The following is a 25,903-nucleotide window of genomic DNA, read 5'->3' on the forward strand; positions in this document are numbered from 1 at the left end:
CATACCGGAAACACTCACAGCAACTTATGAACACTTCTGCTTTCCCATTGTCTGCAAAAGCAATCAGAAGGTGCCAGTTTTCTAATAGTGTCTGTGGGCAGCAGAAGTCAGATAGCGCTGTCTGCTACTCAGGATGGAAATTATACATTTCATAAAAATGTGAAAATGCACAAATGCATATGAAGACAATGCAGACACATTCAACCCCGCCAGACAGGTTAATATGCGATTGGTTTTTAGGCAGAACTGCACTGGTGTAAGATTGCTCCAATCTGACAGTGTGGATACAGTTTGGAGTTGACATATGATGATGAGAGAGGTGTGAAGAAAAAAAGCCAGACAACAATGAATGTAAACAGCCAGAGATGTGACATCATTTAATATTTATGAATCCTCCTATTGGCATTTCTTTTTTCAGCTATCTTTTAATGTGTATTTTATGCTGGAATGTGTGCCTTTTTTCATTTTTGGCCTGTCTGGTTCAATTTATGTTAGAATTCAAGAAAGTGCTCATAAAATTCAGATTCTGTACAATTTATGGAAACTGTAGTTTCAATAAAGAGTATTAAAGGCACAGAGTATACACAGGACAGCACGAGATTCCTTCTTTTGTCAAATCAGAGACAGAAACTGTAACAAATACACCAAACAGAAAAACACTTTCTTTTCTTGTTAGGTTTCTTCCCACTTTCTTCTCCATTTTATTTGCATTAATATCATTATGTGTACATGAGACCTATTAGTGCTGAAGTGACTGAATGCTCTCATTTCAAAATATGTCATAAAACGCCTCCAAGGTCAAATCTGTAAGATGTGATTTGCAATAATCAGAGTTCAAACACAACCCCACCCCACTGAAAGATCAATCACTGAAACACTTTGTCTTTTAAAATGAAAACCAGAGAAGGCAAACATTAACATCAAAAAACCCACAACAAATAACATCCTTTTAGCCCCGTAAACTCATTACCATACTGTAATTAACAGATAACTTTCTGAGCACATTAGCTTTCACAGGGGACACAAAAATAACACCAAAACCTCATAACTTTATCTCTATAATTAAAATTACAAGCAGTGCTAAAAAGTCAATTAGCAGCTTTAGTGAGCTTTAGTGAAACAACAACAAAACAGGCGACAACCAACAGATCTATTTTTTTACTGCACTACAGTTATCTGATTGTTTGACTTACTTTCTAAATTAACTTTTTAGTTAACTTGTGTTTGCCATGTCTAATTGTCATGCTAATGAATTTATCATTTTATTAGCCACTTACCTAGCTAGGTCTTGACCCCTGGACAGGTCACCAGGTCACAGGTTTAACACTGAGAAACGGATTAACACTAATGCAAATATTCATACCTGAGAGCCGACTGTGCTAACAAACTAACAAACACACTGCTTCCTTATGGTGACAGAAATGGTTCTGATGGGGGGAGTCTAAGTCCATTTTAAAGGATTGAAACTAGTTCTCTTGCTTTTGATGCTGCTCTTGTAATGATCTGTTCTTGCATAAGATTCAGATGTTTGTGTTCACTTGCCTGGACTGAATGTCAGTTGTATTTGTTACCTCCGCCAAGGAGGTTATGTTTTCGGTCGCGTTGGTTTGTTTGTCTGTTTGTCAGCAGGATTACTCCAAAAGTTATCAACGGATTTCGATGAAATTTTGTGGAGTGGTTGGAAATGACAAGAGGAAGAAGTGATTAAATTTTGGCAGTGATCCGGATCACAATCTGGATCCAGGAATTTTTTTTAAGGATTCTTCACTATTGCGGGATAGGGGGATTTTAATAATTTAGCTTCTAACTCTGAAACACAAGGCACAAAAGCCTGAAAAGAATTAGAGTGTAACATAGTCACATGTTCTATCAAACAACATAGTGAGGCGACGATCATTTTTTTATCGTTAACTGCTCAGATGATCCTAGCATCTGGGAAAGATGCAAGATTATTTCACAGCATTTAGATACATGTATTACAGCGTCAGTGACCCTATGGCCTTGGCGGAGGTTTGCGCTCTCTGAGTGCTTCTAGTTTTTTTTTACTCATTATCTTGTTATAATCGTTGTCATTTCTGTGGCCCTGGGTTTAGTATCTTGCCTTCTCAAGGACTGGAGGAGCCGGGGATCAATCCACTGACCTTCCGATTTGTAGACAACCCGCTCTTTTACCTGGATAAATAAAAGAAATAACCCCCCCCCCAAGAATCTCACACTCGTGGCTACAGTTTCTATTTGAAAGAAGTTGCAATAATCTCTTATTTCCAGAAAGAAATACAACCACATCATCAGATAAAATCAATCACCCCATCAGCTAGCCTTAAAATGCTGAACCTACAAAAGCATAACTGATAAAAATGTAAGAATATATCATATTGAAACACTGAAAAGGCTGCTTTACTTTTGATCAGCAGCACATGGACTTATCTCACTCATGGAAGAGCAGTTTTTTGAAAAGGGAATAGGGAATTTTAGAGGATTTATACCATACAAACTGTAGAGTGGGAGCATAGGGGCTAAAATGCTGTCGTAAGTTACACAAACAGATTCTTGAGTACTAAAAGATGCAGAGAAGGAAAAAGTGGGAAAAGTAAGATTGAGTTGGCGACGACACATGACTATGATTCAGATCGGTCTGTACCAAGTACCCTGTGGGACGGAGCAAACACACAAACAGAAAATTTTAAAAAAAACAATCCATTACATGCAAGAATCTCCATGGCAATTATCTGCAAACCCCACAATCCAGTAACACAAATCCCATGCATGTCTTCCTGGGTTGGTCTCATAAATTCCCATTGAGGGAGGAGACGGAGCTGGACGAGATGCTTCCCCAAAGATAAAAGATACATCAACAAATAACGGTGCAGGAAGAGAAACCCACCCTTCCTTCCTGTTATCATAGACTACAGTGTGTGTACACGTGTGTGTGTGTATGTATGTGTGTGTGTGTGTGTGTGTGTGTGTGTGTGTGTGTGTGTGTGTGTGTGTGTGTGTGTGTGTGTGTGTGTTCACGTTCAAATGTAAGTTGCAAATGGAAGAAAATCCTACGCAAGTTATTTAGGTCATAACTTTCCTGAACAGAGACTATTGATAAGAAGGTATTTCCAAACAATAACGCAAGCCCTGAAGTAAACCATGAGACATCTATACTAATGTAAAGACTATAGTTTTCCAAGTTTTCTTTTATTAGAGCTGTAAATCCTCTTTACTGTCTAAACCTAGTGAAAGTGGCATTTTGGGGGAGTTCTTCTAGTTGGTGATTTCTAGATGATAATAATGTACTGATAATAACACACAGCAAGGCAGCAAAGATCACAAGGCTCACTGGTCTACAGGAGATGGAATAAATGAGCCAGCTATGGTTGAACTAAAGCCGCAAGTGCTCCACTGTGCATAATACACATAAGATTACTGCAGTGCCTGTTCAAATAAAAAAAAAAAAAAAATGCTGGCCAACAACTTCTAATGATGAAGACTCATGGAGGACTTCATCATTAAGAGCATGTGCGGATTGCTCACGCAAACAAATTCCCACTCAGTGGTGCCCTTTTCACACAGCAATACACCCACTAATATGAAAACAGCAGTAATGTTGTCTGTAAAATTCATCTAAAATTTTCTAGTATTGCAGTGGTGTAACCGTAACTTTACAAAAGCATACCAAAAAATATTACACAAATATTTTACAATACTATTGCATCGGTATCCACATTTCATTTTTTAAATATCATGGTTATTGTAAACACAGTAGACACCCTTACTTTATAGTTAAAGGTACACTGTATATAAATCAAGTACCTTGCCATGCAGTCTGCATTTACAAACAATTCTGAAAGAAGAGCTCACTGAATTTGTGCGTGGTACTGTAATAGGATGTCACAACAAGTCAGTTCGTAAAATGTCCTAAGATCAACTGTATTGCAAAGTGGAAACATTTAGGAACCACTGGGCCACAAAGTGTCAGATCATGAAAAGTTACAGAGCAGGCTCTCCCAGTGCTGAGGCACTAATGTGTAAAAGTCGCCAACGCTCTGCTGACTCAATAACTGCTGCCCTCCAAACCTCCTCTGGGATTAACATCAGCACAAAAACTGTGCGCCAGGAGCTTCATGGCATGGGTTTTCATGGACATTCAGCTCCTGTAGGTGTAATGCGTAGGTGGCCCAGTACATTTGTCCATACAGTGTATGTGAAATGACATGATATTGATATTTAATTTTTTAACATCACGGTTATTATTAATAAACGGTTACTTTTTTTAAGTTACTGTGAAACACAGAAGCTCTTGTTCCATTATTCTTTTCAAATAAAGGAACTATTTGCCCAGAATGGAGTCAGTGTTGAATCTCTGTATCTTGGGTGGATAGCCATGAAATGGGGATCTGCCTCTAAAGAATACATGCCAAGGACTTTGGTGATCTTCTCACATAACACCATCATTAGATCCATATTTGTGGTTTTCTTAAGAAGCCTTTTAGATACATTTCCATGAAGTTCAGATATGGCATTAACACCATGAAATGTGTGGTAAATGTGGTTCAGGACTTTGTAACCAAATAAAACAAAACTAACGAGTGTGCATTATTCTTAGGGATAGTTAGCTCATTAACATGCTAAAATTAGATTCTGAACACAGTAAACACACTTCTTTAAACATCTGTGTTTTTGTGCCGTTATTGGAAGCATTTCATCAAGGTGACAAAAGCATTTAGCAAAAAGTCTGCCAAGGTGCACTTTTGATGAGCTGGCATGGCAGCAGGCAGCTTGAATAATATTAAAAGTAATGCTAAATTGATAGAAAACAATAACTGTCAACATTTAATAAGTATCAGAGAACAAAAGGCTGTTTCTTTGGTTTCCCTTTGTCATATAGTAGTAAACTGAGTAATGGTTGGTTTTGATCTATTGGTCAGACAAAAGAAGAGATTTCAGATGACATTTGATAGATAAAACAATTCATAAAATACTTGGAAAACAATAACTGGTTGCAACTGCACAGTTGTAAATATGCTGCAATATTGGAATTTTGCATTTGTTAAGGGGATATCAAATAGCAACTTTTAAACATTCATGCAAAAATAAGCAGCAATTTCTAAACCCTGTGTGGAGTTTAGAGATTCAATTTGAAATATGGCTCTACACACCAGGTTTGTGCACTTTTATCTAAATGTACTGGGTTCTCATTGATCATTTCATTGCACACTGAACCTATTGAACAACCTTCCCTTTCTGCAGCTATACAGAGCCAGATCCTTCAGCATTCATTTTAAGAGACTACTTATTTCTCTTCTGAAAACCCATGATAGATAACAGATGAATAAGCCTCATATTATACCGGATGCATGGATGCTCTTATCTTTTATTTTAAAATTCTCCAGCAGACAGAAACACATGACAAATGCACATCTTTCAAATGCCAAAAGAAGAATTTCTTCTTTGACAACAGAGTGCATAGTACACAGTTATTGGATGGATATTCTTACTTTAAGGATTTATCTGAGGATGCTTACTGCTACCAGTCCACCTGTATTGGTCATGTCTCATAGCAACTGATCACCAATAAGAGGGAATCAAGTAAAGACCGATATGAGAGAGGCTGCGTGAGTTTCAGTTGTGAGATTCCTAATGGCCAATTGATTTTATTTCCAGTGTGTCTCTTTATATTGAAGAGGCAAATATTTGTTGTGCTGCAATAATAGCTGCCACAATATTCCTTAAATCACGCAGACTTGCTGATACCAATTAGAGTGGTTTATCCAATATACCCAACATGTCACAGTGGTTTATAAACCCTCTAAACCTGTTATACTTGGGGAAGGACATTCAAATATATACAATGCTAGGCTGGTATTTTAGAGCAATAAGCGTACTGTAAAACATTATAAAATGATTTTAGTCAGATACAATGAGGGGGTTCTTGAGGCGGCTTCCACTAATAATGACATCTGTCCACTGAAACTTAAAATGAACATAATTTAATTAAGCTATTGTGTATATAGTTCCAAAATTTTTCAAACATGGATAGAAATCTTTTCAGATACTTTTGAGGGAACAGCAACCAGTGAGGCTAGCCCAAGGGTGGGCAATCCCAGGCCTCGAGGGCCGGTGTCCTGCAGGTTTTAGAAGTGTCCCTGATCCAACACACCTGAATCAAATGGCTGAATTACCTCCTCAGTATGCAGTCAAGTTCTCCAGAGTCCTGCTAATGACTTCTATATGTGATTCAGGTGTGTTGGCTCAGGAACACATCTAAAACATGCAGGACACCGGCCCTCGAGGCCTGGAGTTGCCCGCCCCTGGGCTAGCCGCTTCCCCATTTCCATATTTTGCATTGTGGTATGGTGTCCTTATTGTTATTTCAATTACAGGACAAATGTGAGTCAATAAGCATATTAAAAAAATTGCTTTGCGCATTGACTCAGCCTACTAACATTAGTACCAGGTCCCATAATCATAACAGCATGTTTTCAAACACATAGCCAGCTCCAAATAACCATCTTTTATTTTAATATATTTTTATTAGCATTTTATCCAACTTGTTTAACGGCACACTAATTTAAGCATTTAAGCATTACTTGTATGTGAAATATTGCTTCTAGGGACGAACCCACAGAATTATCATATAAGGCAGCAGCTGACTTGAGTTTTACTCTACTTTTTGTAAACATACCCTTCATAATCTAGACACATCTTTGAACCAGGCTTTGAGTCTTGATCTCAACAGTTTATTTCATCCCAGCATCACTACAATCGCTTACAACCTCCAAAAGGCCTCATGTAATACCAGTTTACATTTCTTTACCTTGGCTTCCCATCAATTTCAGGATGCAGTTCAAGATTCATCATCGCATTTGGAGCTTTTCAGACACCAGCCATGGGTGGGGGTGGGGGGAGGTAAATACCGCAGCCTTTCATCATGGGCAGAAATCTGAAGTCGGGCTTGTTTTTTGTTCTTCACCCTAGCCTCAAGTCAAAAGGAGATTATCCTTTTGAAGGATGTAGCTTTTAAACTTTGGAACTTTTTCTCACTGGACTAAGATATGTGGACACCTTTAAAAAAGCAGCCACATGTTTAGATTTGCTTTGCTGAGTTTCTGATACCTTATTTCTGTCTATTTGAGCATTTTTACATACTTCTGCATTTCTGCTCCTTATCACTGTGGCCCATGTCTGAATGGCATTACTTAAAAAGATCAATAGTCATAACATGTATCATGTGTCATGCTTGAAAGTGGCTTTGCTTAGTAAGTTCTATAGTTTACGTCTGATCTTCTGTTGACTAGTTTGATTCCCTCACTCCCACCTGCACTAAATAAGCCGTTTCAGTGAAAAAACTCAAAGGACCCATTTTATAAGCCAAGCACCAAATTATAGATGCACAAAGTCAGCAAATATCTGATGAACTTAGCAGAGCATTCAGGAGGTAAAGAGACAAATATTTTCAAAATCTCAGGTAACGCAGATCTTGATAATTTCTCAGTTGAATTAACAAAACAAAACGTGAATCACAACATTTCAAGTTCCTGATAAATATTAGCTAGCTGCTAAAATACAGCAGGGTATTTCAAAGTTGTGATTACACTGTGTCATTTTAGAGCTACACTGATCAACATCATTAGGTTTTTGCAACGACCCCATTTCAATCATTTCTTGCTGCAAACAGGAAAGGGGCTGATGGAGTGCATATGCTCTCCAGAGTGCGTCACTTCTTATAAATGAGATACTTTCATCTTAACACAACCAAAATAGCCCCAAACAATGTCAGTGCAGAAAATTTCCACAAATGAACAATTTCCTTCCAAAACACATGCATACAGGCGGCCAGGTAGCCATTTCTGGCTTCCTGTCAGCTGTGCACAAAGTAGGCCACTCTGCACGTCCATAAGTAGCAGCTAAATGACATTGGTTTTAGTGGGACATTAGGAAAGAAGATCATTAATATAATTAGCATTCTGCTGTGTGTTATAATTATCCTCCACATGATGAGCTTTAAAACAACTTTAACTGTACGTTATGCTGCTTTAACAAATGTAGTTAGATAGCACTGCAGGGAAAGCAACTGGAAGACACAACAAACTGTGAATTGGGATGCAGCGGGTGCTCGTGGGGTTGCCGTGATCAAATTAAAGCTGAAACAGAATAAACACAACATACTGTATGCCCCAGTGACCTCGGGTTTTGATTTCAGAAAGACTGCACCTGATGCACTCAAATGCTGGACAATAAAGTAGGTGATTAAACAAAATGAACTCACAATTTAATGCCAGCCATCATTCTGTGGTTAGCAAATGTTAGCTGGAGCTACAAAAATATTTAAAAACATAATGAAATCAAGCCTACATCTAGACAAAATGCTGACCAGATTAACTCTAAGTCCTTAAGCATTGTTTTAAATAGCTGAGCCTCTTTAGCTTATTTCAATATGATACTGCCAAAAGTCTGGCTTCCTTTTAAACCTGTAGACACAGTTGTTATTGTGCATTTAACGGTCAAAGATTAAAGTGAAAGAGGCTTTTGCTTCATTATTGTGTTGGTGGAATAAGTGAAGGTCTATGCCCTTCATTGCTGCCCTTTAATGCTGTACTTTAGCAAAGTGCTAACATCACCATGAAGTCACAACACTGATGTGTCTAAACATCAGTGTTGCATTTATCATTTTCAACTTCTTACTTTGGAGAATTATGCTACTTAAGTAAAATTTTTGCCTTAGTGAAGGCAAGCTAATGGTTTTGTATAAATGATATATGGCAACCAGCAACCATGAATGTTAATGCAAAATTTAGCAGCTTTCTTTCCCATACTTCCTGTCTTTTTCTCCATTGTCCTTGTCAGAAATAAAGGTTCAAAAATAAAAAAAAAAATAAAAAAAAAACAGTTGGGGAGGGGGGGCCGTGCAATTCTATAAAACATCTATAGGCATCTGGACCACGATATAATGATAACACTGATCACTTTCTATTTGGGAGCTCAGATGACGTATTGAAAAAAGCAACCAAAGCAGGCTTCATCATGAGTCACATCACATCCAGTGCAGAGACAGATGGACAGAAGCACAAACATTTAAAAAGCATCCAAAACATTTCAGCTCATCCTCTTCCCCTCCCCTAGCTTCCAAACCTCAAGCCAAGCTGCCCTAAACCACCATAACTGAGTAGCAGAGTTATAATAGTTTTGGATTTTACATTATAGTTTAGTTTTAGTTAGTTTTTACTTTTTTTTCTCTAATTCAGTTAGTTTTAATTCGTTTTCAGAGTGGTTTTTCTCGTTTTTATTAGTTTTTATTTTTGGTTTCATGCTTAGTTTTAGTTAGTTTCAGTTAGTTTCAGTATTAGTTTTAGTATTTTCATACCTGATCAGGTGCAAGATTCAAGGCGCAAAAGTGACTATTGTGTAATGAAAACTTGACAAAAGATACAGTTTACAGAAATATAGTCAACAACCAACTGTTCACAAGACATGCTAAATTTGTGTATTATTAAGGACACACATGAACATCAACAGGGAGAAACAAAGAAAAACATGAACTCCCAAACTCAATAAATTCTACAATAAACTCCACAATAAACTTCAGCATCAGTGCAGCAGATTAATAACACCTACATGTGGTGTTAAACAAAAACAAACTCTTTGAAGGAGTCAAAGCTCAAATCCAGCTGCATCCTGATGTTCTCACCACCTGAAGCTGCTTCTGTTTTGGAGCTAGCTTGGTTAGATGCTCGCTAATTAAACCTGCAGGGTCTTTGCGGCCTCTGTACACAACCTACAGAAGTTGCCGACCTCATGTCCACATTTATGCTTGTGTAGCTGGATTGTGTGTGTTAATTACCTTGTGGTCGTGTGCAGGTGTTTGTACTCAAAGAACCTCCATACGGGACTCTGCCACTTTCTCGGCAGACCGCAGCCATTACTTTGCGGACCAGCGCGGTGAGCGCACGCACATGCGCACTCACACAGTTGTCCTGTGGCGCTCCCAGCTTAAACTCCGAGAGCGGAAACAATGATTTCATATCAATCCACAAGGCTTAAAATGAAAGTCAGTTTATCGATAATTTCAGTTAGTTTTAGTTAGTTTTGTAAACTCACAATTCAGTTTTAATTAGTTATCGTTTTTTCCTTTTAATTATAGTTTTTATTTATTTCAGTTAACGACAATGTTTTTTCAATTTCAGTTTTCGTTATTTCGTTCGTTTTCGTTAACTATAATAACCCTGCTGAGTAGCATCTGCTTCTTGCAGGTTTAAGTCCCAATATACCACCATGCTAATAATCAAGAAAAATCTTAAATATATAGGTCACAAATTAATATGAATGCCAAGTCCTGATGTGCTCATGACATACAAGACACACACACAAAAAAAAAAAATCTACACAGTAACTGCAATTGTGACAGCTTCCTTACACAATCCCTATTTTTTAATCTATAGTTGCTATGCTTTACCTAGACATCATTTAAAGTTCATTCATAACACGTCATGAACGTCATTGCTTAAACTTCCCAGCTCCACTTTCTCTCTACCAGGAGAGATGATCCACAAAGATGTTCACTCCCTTGCACTCCTCTAAACAATACATTTCTTAACCTACACAGGCTTGCCCGAAATGAGATCAGCTCTACTTATTAATTTTATTTTAATCAAACTAATAATTACACAATTTAATAATTGTGAACGCGTACAGATGAGTTTATAACAAATTGAGATGTTGCTAATCTTATGGATATTGACAGCTCCATTTAAAAAATATCTGTTACTGTATTTGTAAGATCATCATTATCAGATTTCATACTGGCCACAAAAACAAATTTAATTATTGGTTTGCATTAACAGCCCTTTTCATTTCTCATTCCTGTTTTGCTAGTCATAAGGGCGATGCCCCCAAACATCTGACTGTCCTGGAAATAAAATTAATGGTTAAATTGACATTTTTTTTACAATAAGAATAGAATCTGTCAATTATCAAGAGCTGATTTTACTTCTACGGTTTTACTGTTCTACTGTCGGCACTTGAAAATTAGTGTTCCACTTAGGATATCTGAGGCTTCTTCTTTGCGCTGATTGACAGATCCTCGGGCTGTAAACAGCTGCCGTGGCTGCCATTTACTCAGCTCAGATCCATTTCCATTTCCTGTCTGGATTTATGGCTTCAGTAACACCTCATATTGACAGCATAGAGTTACACTTTGGACTTTTACTTTCATCCTCCCAGTGCACAGGTGTTGTCTGACTTTCAACATGTGCAATTAAAACGCTGCTCAAAGTGTTTCTGGGATTTCACATTATCAGTCTAAGTGTTGTTAATGTGGCTGCCCCTTTTTGGCATGTTGAGGTCTAATCCTTGTCGGATAATCCAGAATCCTATTGCAGGATTTATGGTGGAGGGCTGCTCATTCACTGTGAAGGTGGGCATGTGCAGAGACAATGAAAGATATTATGAGGTGGCTCAGAAAAAGCAGGGGGGGGGAGCAGTGGGATGCTGAACAAGCACCTGGGGGATTGGCAATGGTGGATCAACCCCGACCCACACTGACGATTAGATGCCTTCAGCAGGCCAATGCGCAGGCAGGTGATAAGATGCAATCCTGCTGGTGGATTTATTTGCAGCTCGGGTCCAATTTCACCATTTACGCTCCTAAAATGTTTATTTTTCTTCCATCTCTGCTTCTTGTTGCCTCCTGGTACGTTTTCATTAAGACGGCTTCAGCAAATACCATACAAGCATCAATCCTATTCCAATTCTTTCACATTAGGCAAAATATGTTGTTTGTTCATATCATGTTGTTGCAAGTCTTTTCTGACCTGACAACAGCACAACAACGTGTGTGTGTATTTTCTAAAGCTGTAAATCAATTTGATAATGTGGCTATAGTTAAGGTTGATTTTAGGCACAAGTGGTTTTGATTAAGTTTGGTTTAAAATTTCTACTTTAAGTTTAAATAAAAAAAAAAATTTTTTCTCATCATTGTTACAATAATGAGTGTTTGCTCAAAGCTATAGAATAGCCACCATCATGCTTTAATAAATGAAAAACAAACACCAATCCTCTATATGGAAGCCTGACGTTTTGTTGACCCTTCCATCCACCCTGACCTCCATATGCAAACTTTAGCTGCCATGTGATAACTTCATTTGACCTCAAACTTCACCATAATCACTAGAGTCACTAAAGGGTTCTGTCATCAATTGAGATTGAGAAACTGGGAAGATATAAACTGCCAATATTTTATCTAAAAAAAAAAAAAAAATATGTCTGTGGTTTCAGTGGATGATGCTGAAAAGACACAGGCTGTGCCAATTTGTTCCAAAAAAATGTTTTCAACATTTCTAATTCTTATATTACAAAGGTTTGATTCCTTATTCTACAACTGGCAGCCAGTTGAGTCGAGTCCCATCAAGTTGTGCTTATTGACAGACTCATTCAGACGGATGGCAACATGTTGGCAATCTGTCTCCATTTATAAATTAGATTACAATCATTTGCAGACTTTCTACAACGTCCCTGAGTGACTGCAGTCAGTCCAAGTCAGGCTGCCACTCTTTGCAGCAAGGTTGCCTCCCATCACAGGACCTGTGGAATCGCCTTGTGTCCAAAGATGGTCATGAGTGTGCAACACGCTCAAGTTCTGGGCAACCATTTAGTCGCCACAAGTTACAATTGGTCGCAGAAAGAGAAAAAAAAAAAAAATTGTACTTATGTGACTGAGCCATTAGCTTGCTCTGAATTAGATGGTAGCTTTGTCAAGCTAAGTGTGCCCAGTGTTGGTTTTTGTGATTTAATGGAAGTTTGCCCGGCTAATATTATCTCAGGATGATGGTACAAGAGATGATCCCTCTTGTTCATAATATCCCCAGAGTAGTTTAATTTATTTAATAAAATATGGACATTTGGTGTCTCTGGATCAACACAATATCGCAATGCAAAATATTATGATACTAGGCTATTTTGATTTTTTCCCCACCACTTGCTACAAGTGGGCATAATAGTTAAAAAAAAAAAAGAAAAGAAAAGAAAAGAAAAATGGTCTATATACATTGCTACAACTCCAATATACTAAATGTCTTAAGTGTAAGGTCATATCAGAATTATCACTACAACACTGCAATTTGCTCCATTTTAACCTATAAATACTATCACACTATTCTATGTGCTTTCAACTTGTTGCTGGAAGCTCACTGCAAATTGAAATGCACATTGTTATAATTATTAAAATTAATCTCTCATAACTCATATGGACCTTATTTATTTTATCTGTAACTGCTTACTTCCCCTAAGCTGTAAAAAAAACAAAAGCAAAAATAAATTTTCCCCTGTGGAGAATTCCCTTCATAGCTATGGATGTGTTTTTTATGGCCTTAAACATTAAACAACACTTATCTCAACACTGCTTATTAAGCTCTCATTTCTCTATTATTAATCATTTTGCTGTTAAATTCCAAATTACACTTACTGCTCGCTTTATTAAGTATACCTGTTCATCGGCTCATCAATACAAATATTTCATCAGTCCTCTCAGTGCATTCAGGCATGTAGACATGGTCACGATGACCTGCCGAAGTTCAAACTGAGCATCAGAAGAAAGGTGATTTAAGTGACTTTGAACATGGCGGGCTTGCTGGTGCCAAACAAGTTGATGTGAATATGTCAGAAACTGCTAATCTAAGAGGATTTTCCTATACAACCATTTGTAGGGTTTACAGAGAGTGGTCTGAAAAAGAGAAAATATCCAGTGAGCAGTAGTTCTCTGAACAAAAATGCCTTGTTAATGTCAGAGGAGAGGAGAATTGTTCAAAGGGGAACAGCCAGACTGCTTTAAGCTGATAGGAAGACAAAAACTTGTTACAGCCAAAGTATGCATAAGAGCAACTCTTTATGCACAGCATGTAAAACCGTGAAGTACATGGGCCACAGCAGCAAAAGACCACACAGGGTTAAGAACAGGAAATTGAGGGTACAGTTTCTGCTGCAAATTTCAGATGGTAGGGTCAGAATTTGGTGTAAACAGCATAAAAGCATGACTCCATCCTGCCTTGTCCCAATGGTTCAGGCTGGTGGTGGTGCAAAGGTGTGGGGGATATTTTCCTGGCGCACTTTGGGCCCCTTAGTATCAACTGAGCATCGTTTAAACGCCACAGCCTAGCTAATTATTGGTGCTGACCATGGCCATTCTTTTATGACCACAGTGTGTCCATCTTCTAATGGCTGCTTCCAGCAAGAGTATACAACATGTCACGAAGCTCATATCCTCTCAAACGGGTTTCTTGAACATGACAATGAATTTACTGCACTCAAATGGCCTCCAGTGTCACCAGAACTCAATTCAATAGGGTGCCTTGGGGATGTGTTGGAACAGGAGATTCACATCATGGATGTGCAGCTGGCAAACCTGCAGCAAGTGTGTGATGCCATCATCACAAAATCTGAGGAAGTTTTCCAGCACATTGCTGAATCTATGCCACAAAGAATTAAGGCGGCACTGAAAGGAAAAAGGGGATCCAACTCAGGACTAGCAAGTTGTACCTAAAAAAGTGGCCAGTGAGCTTTAACTTTCATTGCATCTCTTACATATGTTGTCTACAATTTGGTCACAACACCCACGACAGCTCTACTTGAGGTCACGTTAACCTAGTAGCCACAACCACATCCACTGGTCTCCTGCATACTATCCATGAAGCTGCAGGAGAGATGATGCAAAATTTGTGCCTTTGCAGCTGAGTAGCTTGGGGCCACGGCTGTTTGGCCCTCTCTGTCTGCCTCAGTTACCATGGAAATAGGAGTTAACTTGAGAGTCGGGACTTTCCCTGGAGAATTGATTGATGTGAAAAGGGGGAGAAGAGGGAGCTCTTAGCAAGCCCGTTGGAAGCCTAACGCTTAACACACCTAAGATGCACCAAAAAAAAAAAAAAAAAAGGAAAGATCGATGATGTAATATATAATACCACGTATAGCAATTTAATTTTTACATACTAAGTTTGCAAAAAGGTGCACATGAGAAAGAAATGCAAGTGAACAGAAGAGAAGAGTGCTGTAGCGAAAGTAAGGGACACAATGAAGCAGAGGTACTCAGCAGTCTGTTCCTATCAATATCCCTTTGTTGTTGTGCAGCAGTTACACAGACAAAAATGTGTCCAAACATGAGCCCAAACAAGCCACAGTTCTGATAATTCCTCGCTCCAGTGCATCCTTCTCTTCTGACTGGAACCATTTCTGACAGCATTGTTAATCCCAAATTATGTCACATGACAACGATGATTCAGTCCCCCAGCTCTGCCCAGGCTGAGGCACGTGAACTAACATGGCGGAAAGGAGACAGCAGTGCCACTGTGTGCCAGGGAGAGCAGCAGCAATGCCTGGAGGAGCTCTGTCTGATGAGGCAAAGGAGAGGACTCCAAGGGAAAGAGAAAGACAAGAGCAGAAAAGATACCAACAACAATAAGAGAAAGTTTTGTTGACCTGAAGGTAGCCTGAGACATCATGAAAACCGTCCTAATCGCAAAGGCCAGGCAGGAAAGAGGAGGAGGACGAAAATGCAGCCAAAAATTTTACAGTCCTGCAGTATAGATGCTGAAAAAGGGAAAGCATTTGATAGATGCCACCCTCACAAGGCTATGCGTTATTGTCACAGCTCTGTTCATGGAAATGCCAGATCCCACTTGAGTAATCAACCACTCGAATGTCACATAAAATCAATGATTAGGAGGATGAGGATGAAGAGGCAATAGCAAAAATGCAAAGAACCGGTGGTGAAAGAGCCTTGATTTAGCCTTGAGTAAAGTAGCCTATTTTCAAAGATGCAGGGATAGTTTAAAAAAAAAAGAAAGAAAGAAAGAAAAGAAAAAGAAACTCGTCTCAGTGAATGAATAAATGAACAAAGCATAAAAGTGCCATATGGACCTTTATGATGCAGATTAGATGAAGTGTTGAAAGCTTTGCTTGACGGATTTAACTGTGAGATCACTAATTAAAAATCTCACAGTGCAGACCAACACTGTTATTGCTATTGTATCAAAATGAATTATTTTCTTTTGGACTGCAGCTTTAAGCAAATATAAAGTGGCTGTTTTATATTAGGGCTTCCAATTTCCAAATTGATCAAAGAGTCCGTCTATAAAATATAAAACAGAAAATGAAGATGACAAAATAACTTTTTTTTTTTTAAATCTCCATCCACTAATTAAGCTAATATTTGATTCTGGATACAACACACACACACACACACACACACACACACACACACACAAAACAGAGACACATTTAGTAACAAACAGCCACATATCTTGAATATAATGAAGCAAGTATAACAAACAGGCTGGATAGAGCCATAACTCTTGAGGGATATGCAGGATACTCGTGTCCCAACAGACCAATGGGAGCCTTTTAGTGACCTGTGTTTCAGACACTAGCTGGCTTACTCTACAGATGCCAGAGGTCATCCCCGGCTTAACTGAACATGTGAGTAAACAACCTCATGTTACAGTTTAGTAGTTAGTGCTGAGCAGGGAAAAAAAAAGATCCAACAAATCAAACAGGCTTTTTCTTTATTTTTGGGTTTAACATCAAATATCACAGGAGGTCTAGTCAAAGCCTTACTACTGAATAGAAGGAAATCCAGAAACAGGACGAACAAATCCAGGCCACAATATAGCCTGCATACCTCTAATGAATCCCTGCTTATCATATCACTGGTCTTAAATCACACCTAATGTTTTATAAAGTATTTGAAAGGAGGAATCGGTAATAAGCTTCAGGCAGCTTTTAGTGGCTAGTAAAAAAAAAGAAAAGTCCTTTTATGTCTGTTACTGCAAATCATCACAAGTTTACTGATTCTCTTTTGTCTCGGCCCGACATTATCACGGCAATCTAACACAGAGCAGTGACATTAATCTCACAGAGTGACCTACATCATCACTGTACATTTATTTTTTTTCATGGCACGACCTGTGAGCAGTTCCCCTTCATCTGCTCAGCTCATTACTCTTTCATCTTGATGAAAATACACGTTAATGACACCATCTGATGAACAGAGCGAGATCAGAGTTAGTCTGGCAAGTTTGGAGGTTATTTTTCTCCCTTCACACTATACTTCTTTTTATTTTTTTAAAAATGGGGTTCTTTTGTTTTTGTTTTTTTTTATCTAAAACCACTGAGAAGAAGAAGATTCAGCCACTGTGTGTGATCACAAACGTACTCGCTGTCTTCAAAGCGATTGTGGTGTATCAAGATGGTGATAAAACACCAATAAGACGGAATCAGTCTATTATCAGTCCGCTATTGAATGGAGTCAAGTTGACAGTTGCATGCTATCTGTTTGTGATAATATGGCAACTAACTGTGATAAATCTGCAAAAATCCCAAATCTGTTGCTGTGTACATACAAAGAAATTCATATTAAACATAAATTCACATTCACTGCTTAGTTTCAGAGTGCAGCTAGAACTAAACAGACATCCTGTTTATAGATGGGCATAATTTACCATATTTTGTACAGAAACATTTAAGGCTTCTGGCAGTAGTAAATCTTACTAAAGTTAGGCCTTTTAGTCGCGGTTCACTGCAAGACATTATAATGTGATTAGAAGAGGAAAATTACAACAAAAATTAAAGCCTTTAATGTTAACTAAACAGTCATGTTGGTCATTAGTTACTGCTGTCTAAAATGATTTCACATTATAAAGTGTTAGTCTAATATTTTGCATCCAAGCAGTACGCTGCCTAAAAGTTGTCCAACAGCCTTGAATCACTTAAAATAGATTTATTTTCCTAAACACAGAAGATCACTGACCGTGAAGATCCAACACAACACAGAGCTTCTTTTAACTCTCTGGGTTCTTCAGTTTAATATTGACTTCAATAAGAGGATCTGGTTGGAACCACATATAGAGCTTAAATAGCATGCAGTGTGTTCCTCCTATTGATTAAAGAAAATAATCAGAAAACTGGAGTCACAGTGAGCTGAGGAGTGTGAAAGAAAGAGACTGAACAGACATTACTGTTAAAGGTCAGTCTTCTCTTGACAAGAGGTGACATGTGATGTGCAGTATTTATATTTAGGTCTTTGTTTCACTCTTGTTTTTGTTTAATGCAACTCTAATGCTGCCACATGCCTGGGAGCAGCTAAGTCTGGCTAAGGCCTGAGGGGAAGGCCTTACCAGTCTAATAAGACAGCAGAAGAAGACAAAAGCTCCTCTGAGACCTAATTTGCAAACAAATAACTAAGATGGGGGGGGGGGGGGACACGAAGGAAAAAGTCACATGTGAATTCTCCTTCCAAGAGGCCTTACTCGCCGCAGGAGTATTTTTCTATCCTGAAATCCAGATTTATTCCTCCTCTGTGTTTTTATGGGGATGATATGGCAGGAAAAAAAAAAAAAAAAAAAAGGTGGGGAACCAAGAGCAAAAGCCACATGGCTAAAAATGGAATGTGGATTTTAAGTGTGGCTTCTCAAACATTGAGCTACAAGTTATGATTTTCAGTGGGGAATAAGTGGTAATTAGTGTGCTGGGTGTTGCCACATGAGTGGGTGTATAAATAAATAGAGTTCAGGGGTGGGAAAGAAGCTCCAAAACACAATCTGGGTTCAAGAAGAGTCAAAATCCAACTGGTTCTGTCACTGCTGCCATTCACATGACCAGAAACGCTGGAGCTGTCTATGCTAAGAGGCACAAATTTAGAAGTAAAACAAGCTGATCAGTTTTCCCCACAGATGTCTTTGTATTCTACATATATAATAAAAACAATTGCAAATAATGACTGTCTACTAAACTAGCCTTAAGGGAGATGTTGCACTAAAATATCCAAACAGTTACCACCCCCCCCCCACCACCACCACCACCACCACCACCCCCCCCACCTCCCACACTGTGAGCTACTGCTGTGACTGAGCAGCAGTATGGATAAAAGAAGGGTCTTGAAGCCCCAAGGTTCCTTTTCTGCCATTTGATATACAACTATTGGTGGCAACAATTATGTCCTTCTTTCTGACAGTCTGGTTTTCAACCCACCTTCAAGAGTGGCTTCTAGGAAGACCTGCCCCCACCAAAAAAAAAAAAAAAAAAAACTCAGCTCTTACAATACACACACACAGAAAGACAACACAAGACACTGAAAAGGTACTGAATGTCCTGTTCATTCACATTACTTTTCACCCACTTACAGTCTTGCTAATTATAGTTGATTTTTTTCCAAATGCCTCTATTTGTAATTGTTTTCTTTGTGTGCGTGGGCTTCAAGTTTTTAGTTTGAGATCTTTTTTCACTACAGTTCTACACATATTTTTTTTTTTCCTCTTTGCACTAATACTCCTGGGCTACCTCATCAGATTACCCAGCGGTTTCAGGAGGAAATGTCAGGTCACACTATGCTGTCTGTCTTTGAGTTTTGTTGACAGTTCCTTCTGACCCCACTGGCTGCTCCTCTGCAGGACGGCAGTCCTCTGGAGAAGAGAAATCCCATCCGTCTCAATTGCTGGAGAGGCGCGCAGAAAGACACCGAGGTGCTTCACAGTAATTTCACAGCCATCAACCCTCATCAATGTGAGGGGCCAATGGGTTCAGGATGGTGGGAATCACAGGGCGAAGAAATGGACTCACACTCAGGATCCATCCCTTTCCTACTCACTATTCTCTCCTTTCACATCCCCTTAACTAATTTTTCCTACAACTGAAGATACACTAAAACTTTATTTACACTCAAGTAAGCTCAAATATACTTCCTTCTTTCCCTGTCACAACCCCACAAACCGTTTTGCACAGATACAAACATATTGGAACATAAATATACAAAATACCCCTCTGTACTTTCACTACCCCTCTCCTGTGTTTCCTTACAGTCTGGTCTGTCTGCCTCCTCGGTTACTAGACGGGAAGTTATAATAAGAATAGGCACGCACGCACGCACGCACGCACCCACCGACCCAAGCGCACATAAGCACAAATACATTATTTAAACCCTAGCATAAAACCTGCACACCTGCATCTACACGATTTTAATAACACTCTTTATCCGTCAATATACAGTAAAGTTTAAAAATTACACAAAAACAAAAATGTTTTTGTGTAATAATCACACTCATATTGGTCAGCATGCCTCCCACACACACCACCTCCAGCCAACTCACTCTGAAGCCCTGACCCAAACCACAGAGAGGAACAAAAGAAAAAAAGCAGGGAAAGAATCACAGGAAGCAACGCGCCTACTCCAACCAATCAGGGATTAAACATGAGCCAGACCAGCCTCTCATCTTATTATGGCCTTGAGGCCATTAGAACAAGCCCTGGGTCAAAATCAGTCTCTCTGTATTTACTTCTCTCTCCCTTCCGTCCTCTTCATGAAAAAGGGGTGATGATAACTCCTTTTGTTTCTAACCTCATCGTCAACTCTCCACTGCTAACGCTGCCTTTGTAATCATTGTTTAGGCAGACTGGAGGTTTAACTTTTGTCCAATAAACAGATTTCTAAAAACGCCAGATTTTTTCCATTATTTTATCTACTTTTGATTTCCTTTTCACTTTTTTATATATATATATATATATATATATATATATATATATATATATATATATATATATATATATATATATATATATATATATATATATAAGCCTATTTGAAATGATACTGTCACATAAGATTTCTGTAAAAAGGGTGCTGTGTGCTGGTGCAGCACAGCGTGTGGAGTCATGATGCCTGATCGAGCATTTGGGGACCAGAGGGAATGACAGAGGAGATTATCAAGCTCCTAAGCTAGCCAGCTGCCACTGGAGCTGTGTGGGCAACACACATCCTGTCTCGATTTTTTTTTTCCTTTTTCTCTTTTTATCGTGTCCCTGCCTCTTTCATGGTCATCCTCATTAGACAGCAGTGATAGCAAATGTCTCCATGGCCAAGCACTGCTGGACATATGGAAAAGGGAAGGGAATCAAAAACTGAGAACCATCACAATATATTTAGAAAATTCCTTTTCTCATTGCTGGCATGTTGTTCTGACTGTCAAACTCATGACAGTGGAGCTTTTGTACACCTGAGACACATGCAAGCCTTCTTTACCCGTCTCTAAACAGTGTTCAAGCTCAGATAATAAGACAGTTGATTGCAATTGTATCAGCACAGCAATCCTGCGATTTAGCATCATTTGTGAAATTAATCACTTCTTAAATTTATTTTCTCCCCTGTGAGTATCTTCACTTCTGCTAATTTCATCCTCATTCATTTGATAAGCGCCACCATAAGGAGTCACAACATTGCAACTCTGGTAAGTCAAAGTATTGGTATTTAGTGCCAGGTTATCAATAATTGCATCAAAAGAGGAAGCGATACACTGCACCGTCACGTCGATAATGTCTCCCCAGTCTAGCTGTGCTGAAACTAAAAACCTGCACTTGTCTCCTTTTTCTATCAGTATTAAAAAAAAGCAAAAAAAAACTGTGTGTCCATCCTTAACAGTGAAAAAACTTCCAGCCCAGCTGAAAAGATCAAAACAAAGAAATCTCATCTTAACATGCCCACAGCTGCACGAATTACCAGTGATGTTAAAGAGTAAATCAAATCCCTGTCTTAAAAACCCCGAGTGTATAAACACAAATTTAACCTGACATAAGTGAGCGTATTGCCGTGGATTAATGTTTGTTGTTGATAAACCATCTTCGAAAGGGAACGTTCATTAACGATGAATAGATGTTGAATGTTCCTTGCTTCCTCGTGGTTTTTCAAACCAATCTAAAGGCTCACATGATCACCCCCAACATCCTGGTGTAGTCTAAGAGCCTCAGCAGACTTTCCGGGAAATACACACAGTCGGCAATAAAAGCCCCGAAATGATGTTCAAACCATTTCTCACATCTCACACGCGCGCACACACAACCACGCAAAACTGCAACATCACCAACAAAGATTTTCCTTTTTCAAGTACTGAACAAGCTTTCACTTTTACCCAATTAAGTAACTTCCTTTTCTTTACACCAAAGCTTAATTTAGGCTACATGCCATGATAAAATCGAGCAGATCCTCCAGACATCACAAGACTTCCAGTGTTTCTCACTCCAGCTAGAGCTTATACGTGCCAATGAGCAGTCCGTGTGCACGTACGTTTAGACAGTGCAGAGTTGCTTCAGCCTTGTAAAAATTCTTGTGAAAATACATCAGCCTTGAGAGGGTTGTCCTATCTGTGAAGACAGCTTACACAAGCAAAGAATATATAGTAGTGCTGCAGTGTTGTGATTAAAAAAAAAAAAAGAGACTTCAATCCAATTTCAAGTTGAAGTAATGTTAAATTAGATGCAAAATCTAAGAGATAGCAGCCCGTTATCATTCCTGCATCGCAGACACACTGTTAGCACAGCCACAGCAACATGGGGCTGTCAGTACTGGAGGAAAACAATCATTATCTCCAAATAGGGGGGCTCCATCCGTAGAAATTTTAATTAAAAGACTGGCAGAGTTTCATCTCAGTGTGACAACTCCATTATTTCTCAATGATAAAACAGTCTCCTAGCAGAACAAATTCAATTTGAATGGAGTGACTTCCACTGGCAGTTTAAGTGTGCAGGCCAAGCTAATCGTTTTCCTGACCTTGGCATTTTGATATCCAGCAGAAGTGGAGAGGTGAGGCTGAAATTAGTGTCATTATTCAAATGCGGCGTCACCAAGCTTTGTCTCAAGTTTAACTCTGAGCTCATGAGCAAAACTTTACTTAATTATTTATTTTTAAATCAGCACAGAGCCCAAAGAATACTTTTTAAAAAAATGCTTGCAATCACTGCAGCCTGTTCATCCTCCTGCCATCTGGCAAACAGCACTGAAATACCCCCAGCCGTACCACAACTGTACACATTCTCCATACTGTGGATATTCCACATCCACAAATAATACCTTTATTTTACTGCCAAATCAAAATATTGGGCAGCACATAAATCTGCAGTTTTGTTACTGAATTATAACAGTAATGAATCCAAACTAGTTGCAATTAGGCACACAGTAATAAATAAGCTACCCTTTTATTTCCTGATCTGCATATCTCAATATCATTAATATTCTGTACTGCTCTTACCTTCATCTGGATCATTCCTGGCCGATGCCTCCAGAAGCGCCACGCTGGCAGCAAATGACACCCGCTTCTTGGACTCTGATTGCTGGAGGTTGTTGGCAATGCGTCCCTTCTTGTCTGCTTTTCGCTTCTTGTTTTGCATCTCCTTCTCGTACACAGCCCATCTCTTCAGCTGCTGGGTGCGCCGCTTCTGGGCCGCCCGCAGTCTCTCCAGACTGGGCACCTTGTCCAGCTGCTGCAGCTCTTGGATCAGCTCCAGGTGGTTGGCCATGGTGCCAGACAGTTGGACAGCAATACTGGATGATGGTAAAGGGGTGAACTGGGAGAGAAGTGTGATTCTAGCGAGGGCTGCACCTCCGGCCGTGGCCTCCTCCCATTATTATCATCCTTTCAGCAGTAGTAAATGACCTGGAAGAAGAAATGCAGAGAAAAGCACAGTTAGAAAATACCAGCTATAAACTTTTTATCAGTTGAAACTTTAATACACCAATAAATAAAATGTGAAAGCTGTTTGATGCTTGTTATTCAAACTGACTCTGGACTTTACATTAAAGTTGTAAAAGCTCAACATTGCCGAGTCTACTGGGACTCACTGACATTTAAAAGGAGTACTGGTCTGACCCACCACACCAAAGTGCTCAGAGTTGCATTTTGGTGTCCTAGTTAAACAGACCCCAGATCAGGCTACCATATAGTTAAGCACTCAACCACTGTTGGCTAGATATCTACTTTATTTTGCCTACTGTGGCATGAACAAGTATGAAATCAGTATTTTTTTGTTTCATATCCACTCCATTTCTTCCACTAATTTACAGATTTTCACTCAAGGGAGATGAGAATTTTCAGGTTTCAGACATCAACAGCGAGAATAAGGGGTCAAGTTTTCAATTTTTAACTAAACTGCATGGGCTGCAGTCTGGGTTATCCATTTGTTGTGTGAGCTGTTAGAGTTTTTTTTTCTACCATCCTCCACCAAGGCTAACCGCTTCCTGAATACTACGAGCTAACGGCAACACAATGAGAAACTGATACAGAAAAAAAAAAAAAAAAAAAGCACCGGAGCAGCAAGTTGAAGCGGGGACTTTTCATGTCAGCACTGTATTCATGTAAACATGAATAAAAGTATCTTTTTCTCTGACAACTGAAAGCTGCACCATCAGTGAACCAAAAAAAGCCGGTTTCAGTTTCTTATCATTTTTTTGTGTGGATATGCAGAGATATACTGTGTGGTGAAACCTTCTAAAGGGGACAAAATGAATTTTTGGCAATGATCAGCAGGAAAGGTTGAGCACAGTATATGCAGAATAAATACACACGAACAGTAACTGGAAAGTGCAGTGATTGAGCTTTGTCAGACTACTTCCTTTGAACAACACTCATTACAATGCACGGACGTTTTAACACCACAGCCAGAAAAACTTATCAAGTCTGGCGGCATTAAGACGCAATTACTTATCACGCAAACTCACAAACTAAAAAACACACACTCAATAGTTTGACAGTCAAAATTTGCAAGCTGCATGCATGAGATGTGTTTTTGTTTTGTATGTTTTTTTACTTACTATCACATAACTGCTGATAAATATTTCCTCATACCCACAGCTGCTCACCAATGAAACCTGTGTACTGGGAATGCATCCCCTGATGAAAGACTCTACAATGCAAATCGCTGCTTTATGTAGTCAGTCTGCCACCAACCTCATTTTACATTTCCTCTGCAACACCTAAGCACTAAAGTGCTAAAAACACGGACAGGAAACCAGCAGTACAATCACTTCCTACAGCATCACTTTCAGTCGCCAGCTTACCAGTACAGCGCGTCTGTTTCTGCGTGGCTGAACAGAAGTTTTCCGTTAACATTCTCAACTGGCGACCAAGTGAGCAGCGTAAAAGGCATCACAGCACACAAATGAAAGTAAACCTTGACATACTGTTCACTCTTAGATGCATACAAATTTCCAGCACAAAGATGTGAGTGGGTCCTCGCGTTTGCTCTTTCCAAAAAAAAAAAAAAAAAACAAAAATGACGAGACTGAGACAACCGCCTATGCAAAACAAATGCGTACAGTGAACGTTCTCAATGCAGCAAAATGGCTTTCAGTGAATGATTACTAAAAACTGGGTCATCACTCCAAGGTCCACGCAGCAGGATTAGCTGCAGGGTCTCGAATTATTCTGCAGGAATTTCAAACTAAAGCTGTCAGCAGTTTTTCCACCTGAAGTCGTTTAAGAAATTCAGACAGCAAATGAAGAAGTACCAACTCCTGTCTCGATTTCATTTGTTGGTTTGTAAGATGGTCTGTTATTAGTGTAATAACAATGTGGGTTAAAGTAGATGCTAAAAATCTATCAAGTATATATGATACTACCTATGATGGATGGATATAAAGATATGAAATAAATAAATACATTTTGAACATTTTAAAATGTTACTTCTTTAAACTGTCCATTTCTTTTTATGCTGCTTGCCATTTTTTTTTACTTTCTGGATGGTGGAATAATGTTATGTAATGTCCCAAAAGGCAATTAAAATCATCTTATTTTTGATGTTTTCATATATTTTTCATATATACTGAGTGTAAAATCCCATTATGTATCTTTTAAACGTATACAAATGAAGACAATAACTATGGAAACATATAATATATAATTTATACATATAAAATATATAAATAAAATAACTCAAAATTGGTCTTACGTATATAAAACTATTTAAGAAATAAAATGTATTTATGTAATATCTTGGATTTCTAGTGATGCAGTTCTAATGCTGTCTGTGCTTTCAAGGTCAAAGTTAACAGTGTGGCATTTGAATGAATAATAACTACATCTACCTGCATATCCATTGCACTGTAGATTACGAG

At 38.8% G+C, this 25,903-nt stretch overlaps 1 protein-coding gene across 1 annotated transcript in view; it reads right to left on the minus strand.

Moving 5' to 3' along the window:
* The window catches only part of ppp1r16b (protein phosphatase 1, regulatory subunit 16B), a 92,611-nt gene that overhangs the window by 36,337 nt on the left and 30,371 nt on the right, over nt 1-25,903 (minus strand). The window contains exon 2 of the mRNA XM_030729916.1: nt 23,043-23,447. Within this exon, the coding sequence (XP_030585776.1) occupies nt 23,043-23,310 (268 nt within the window). The 5' untranslated portion in view covers nt 23,311-23,447. The remainder of the gene's footprint in view (nt 1-23,042; nt 23,448-25,903) is intronic.

Source organism: Archocentrus centrarchus, chromosome 5 (assembly GCF_007364275.1).
Source record: "Archocentrus centrarchus isolate MPI-CPG fArcCen1 chromosome 5, fArcCen1, whole genome shotgun sequence".
Taxonomy (NCBI): domain Eukaryota; kingdom Metazoa; phylum Chordata; class Actinopteri; order Cichliformes; family Cichlidae; genus Archocentrus; species Archocentrus centrarchus.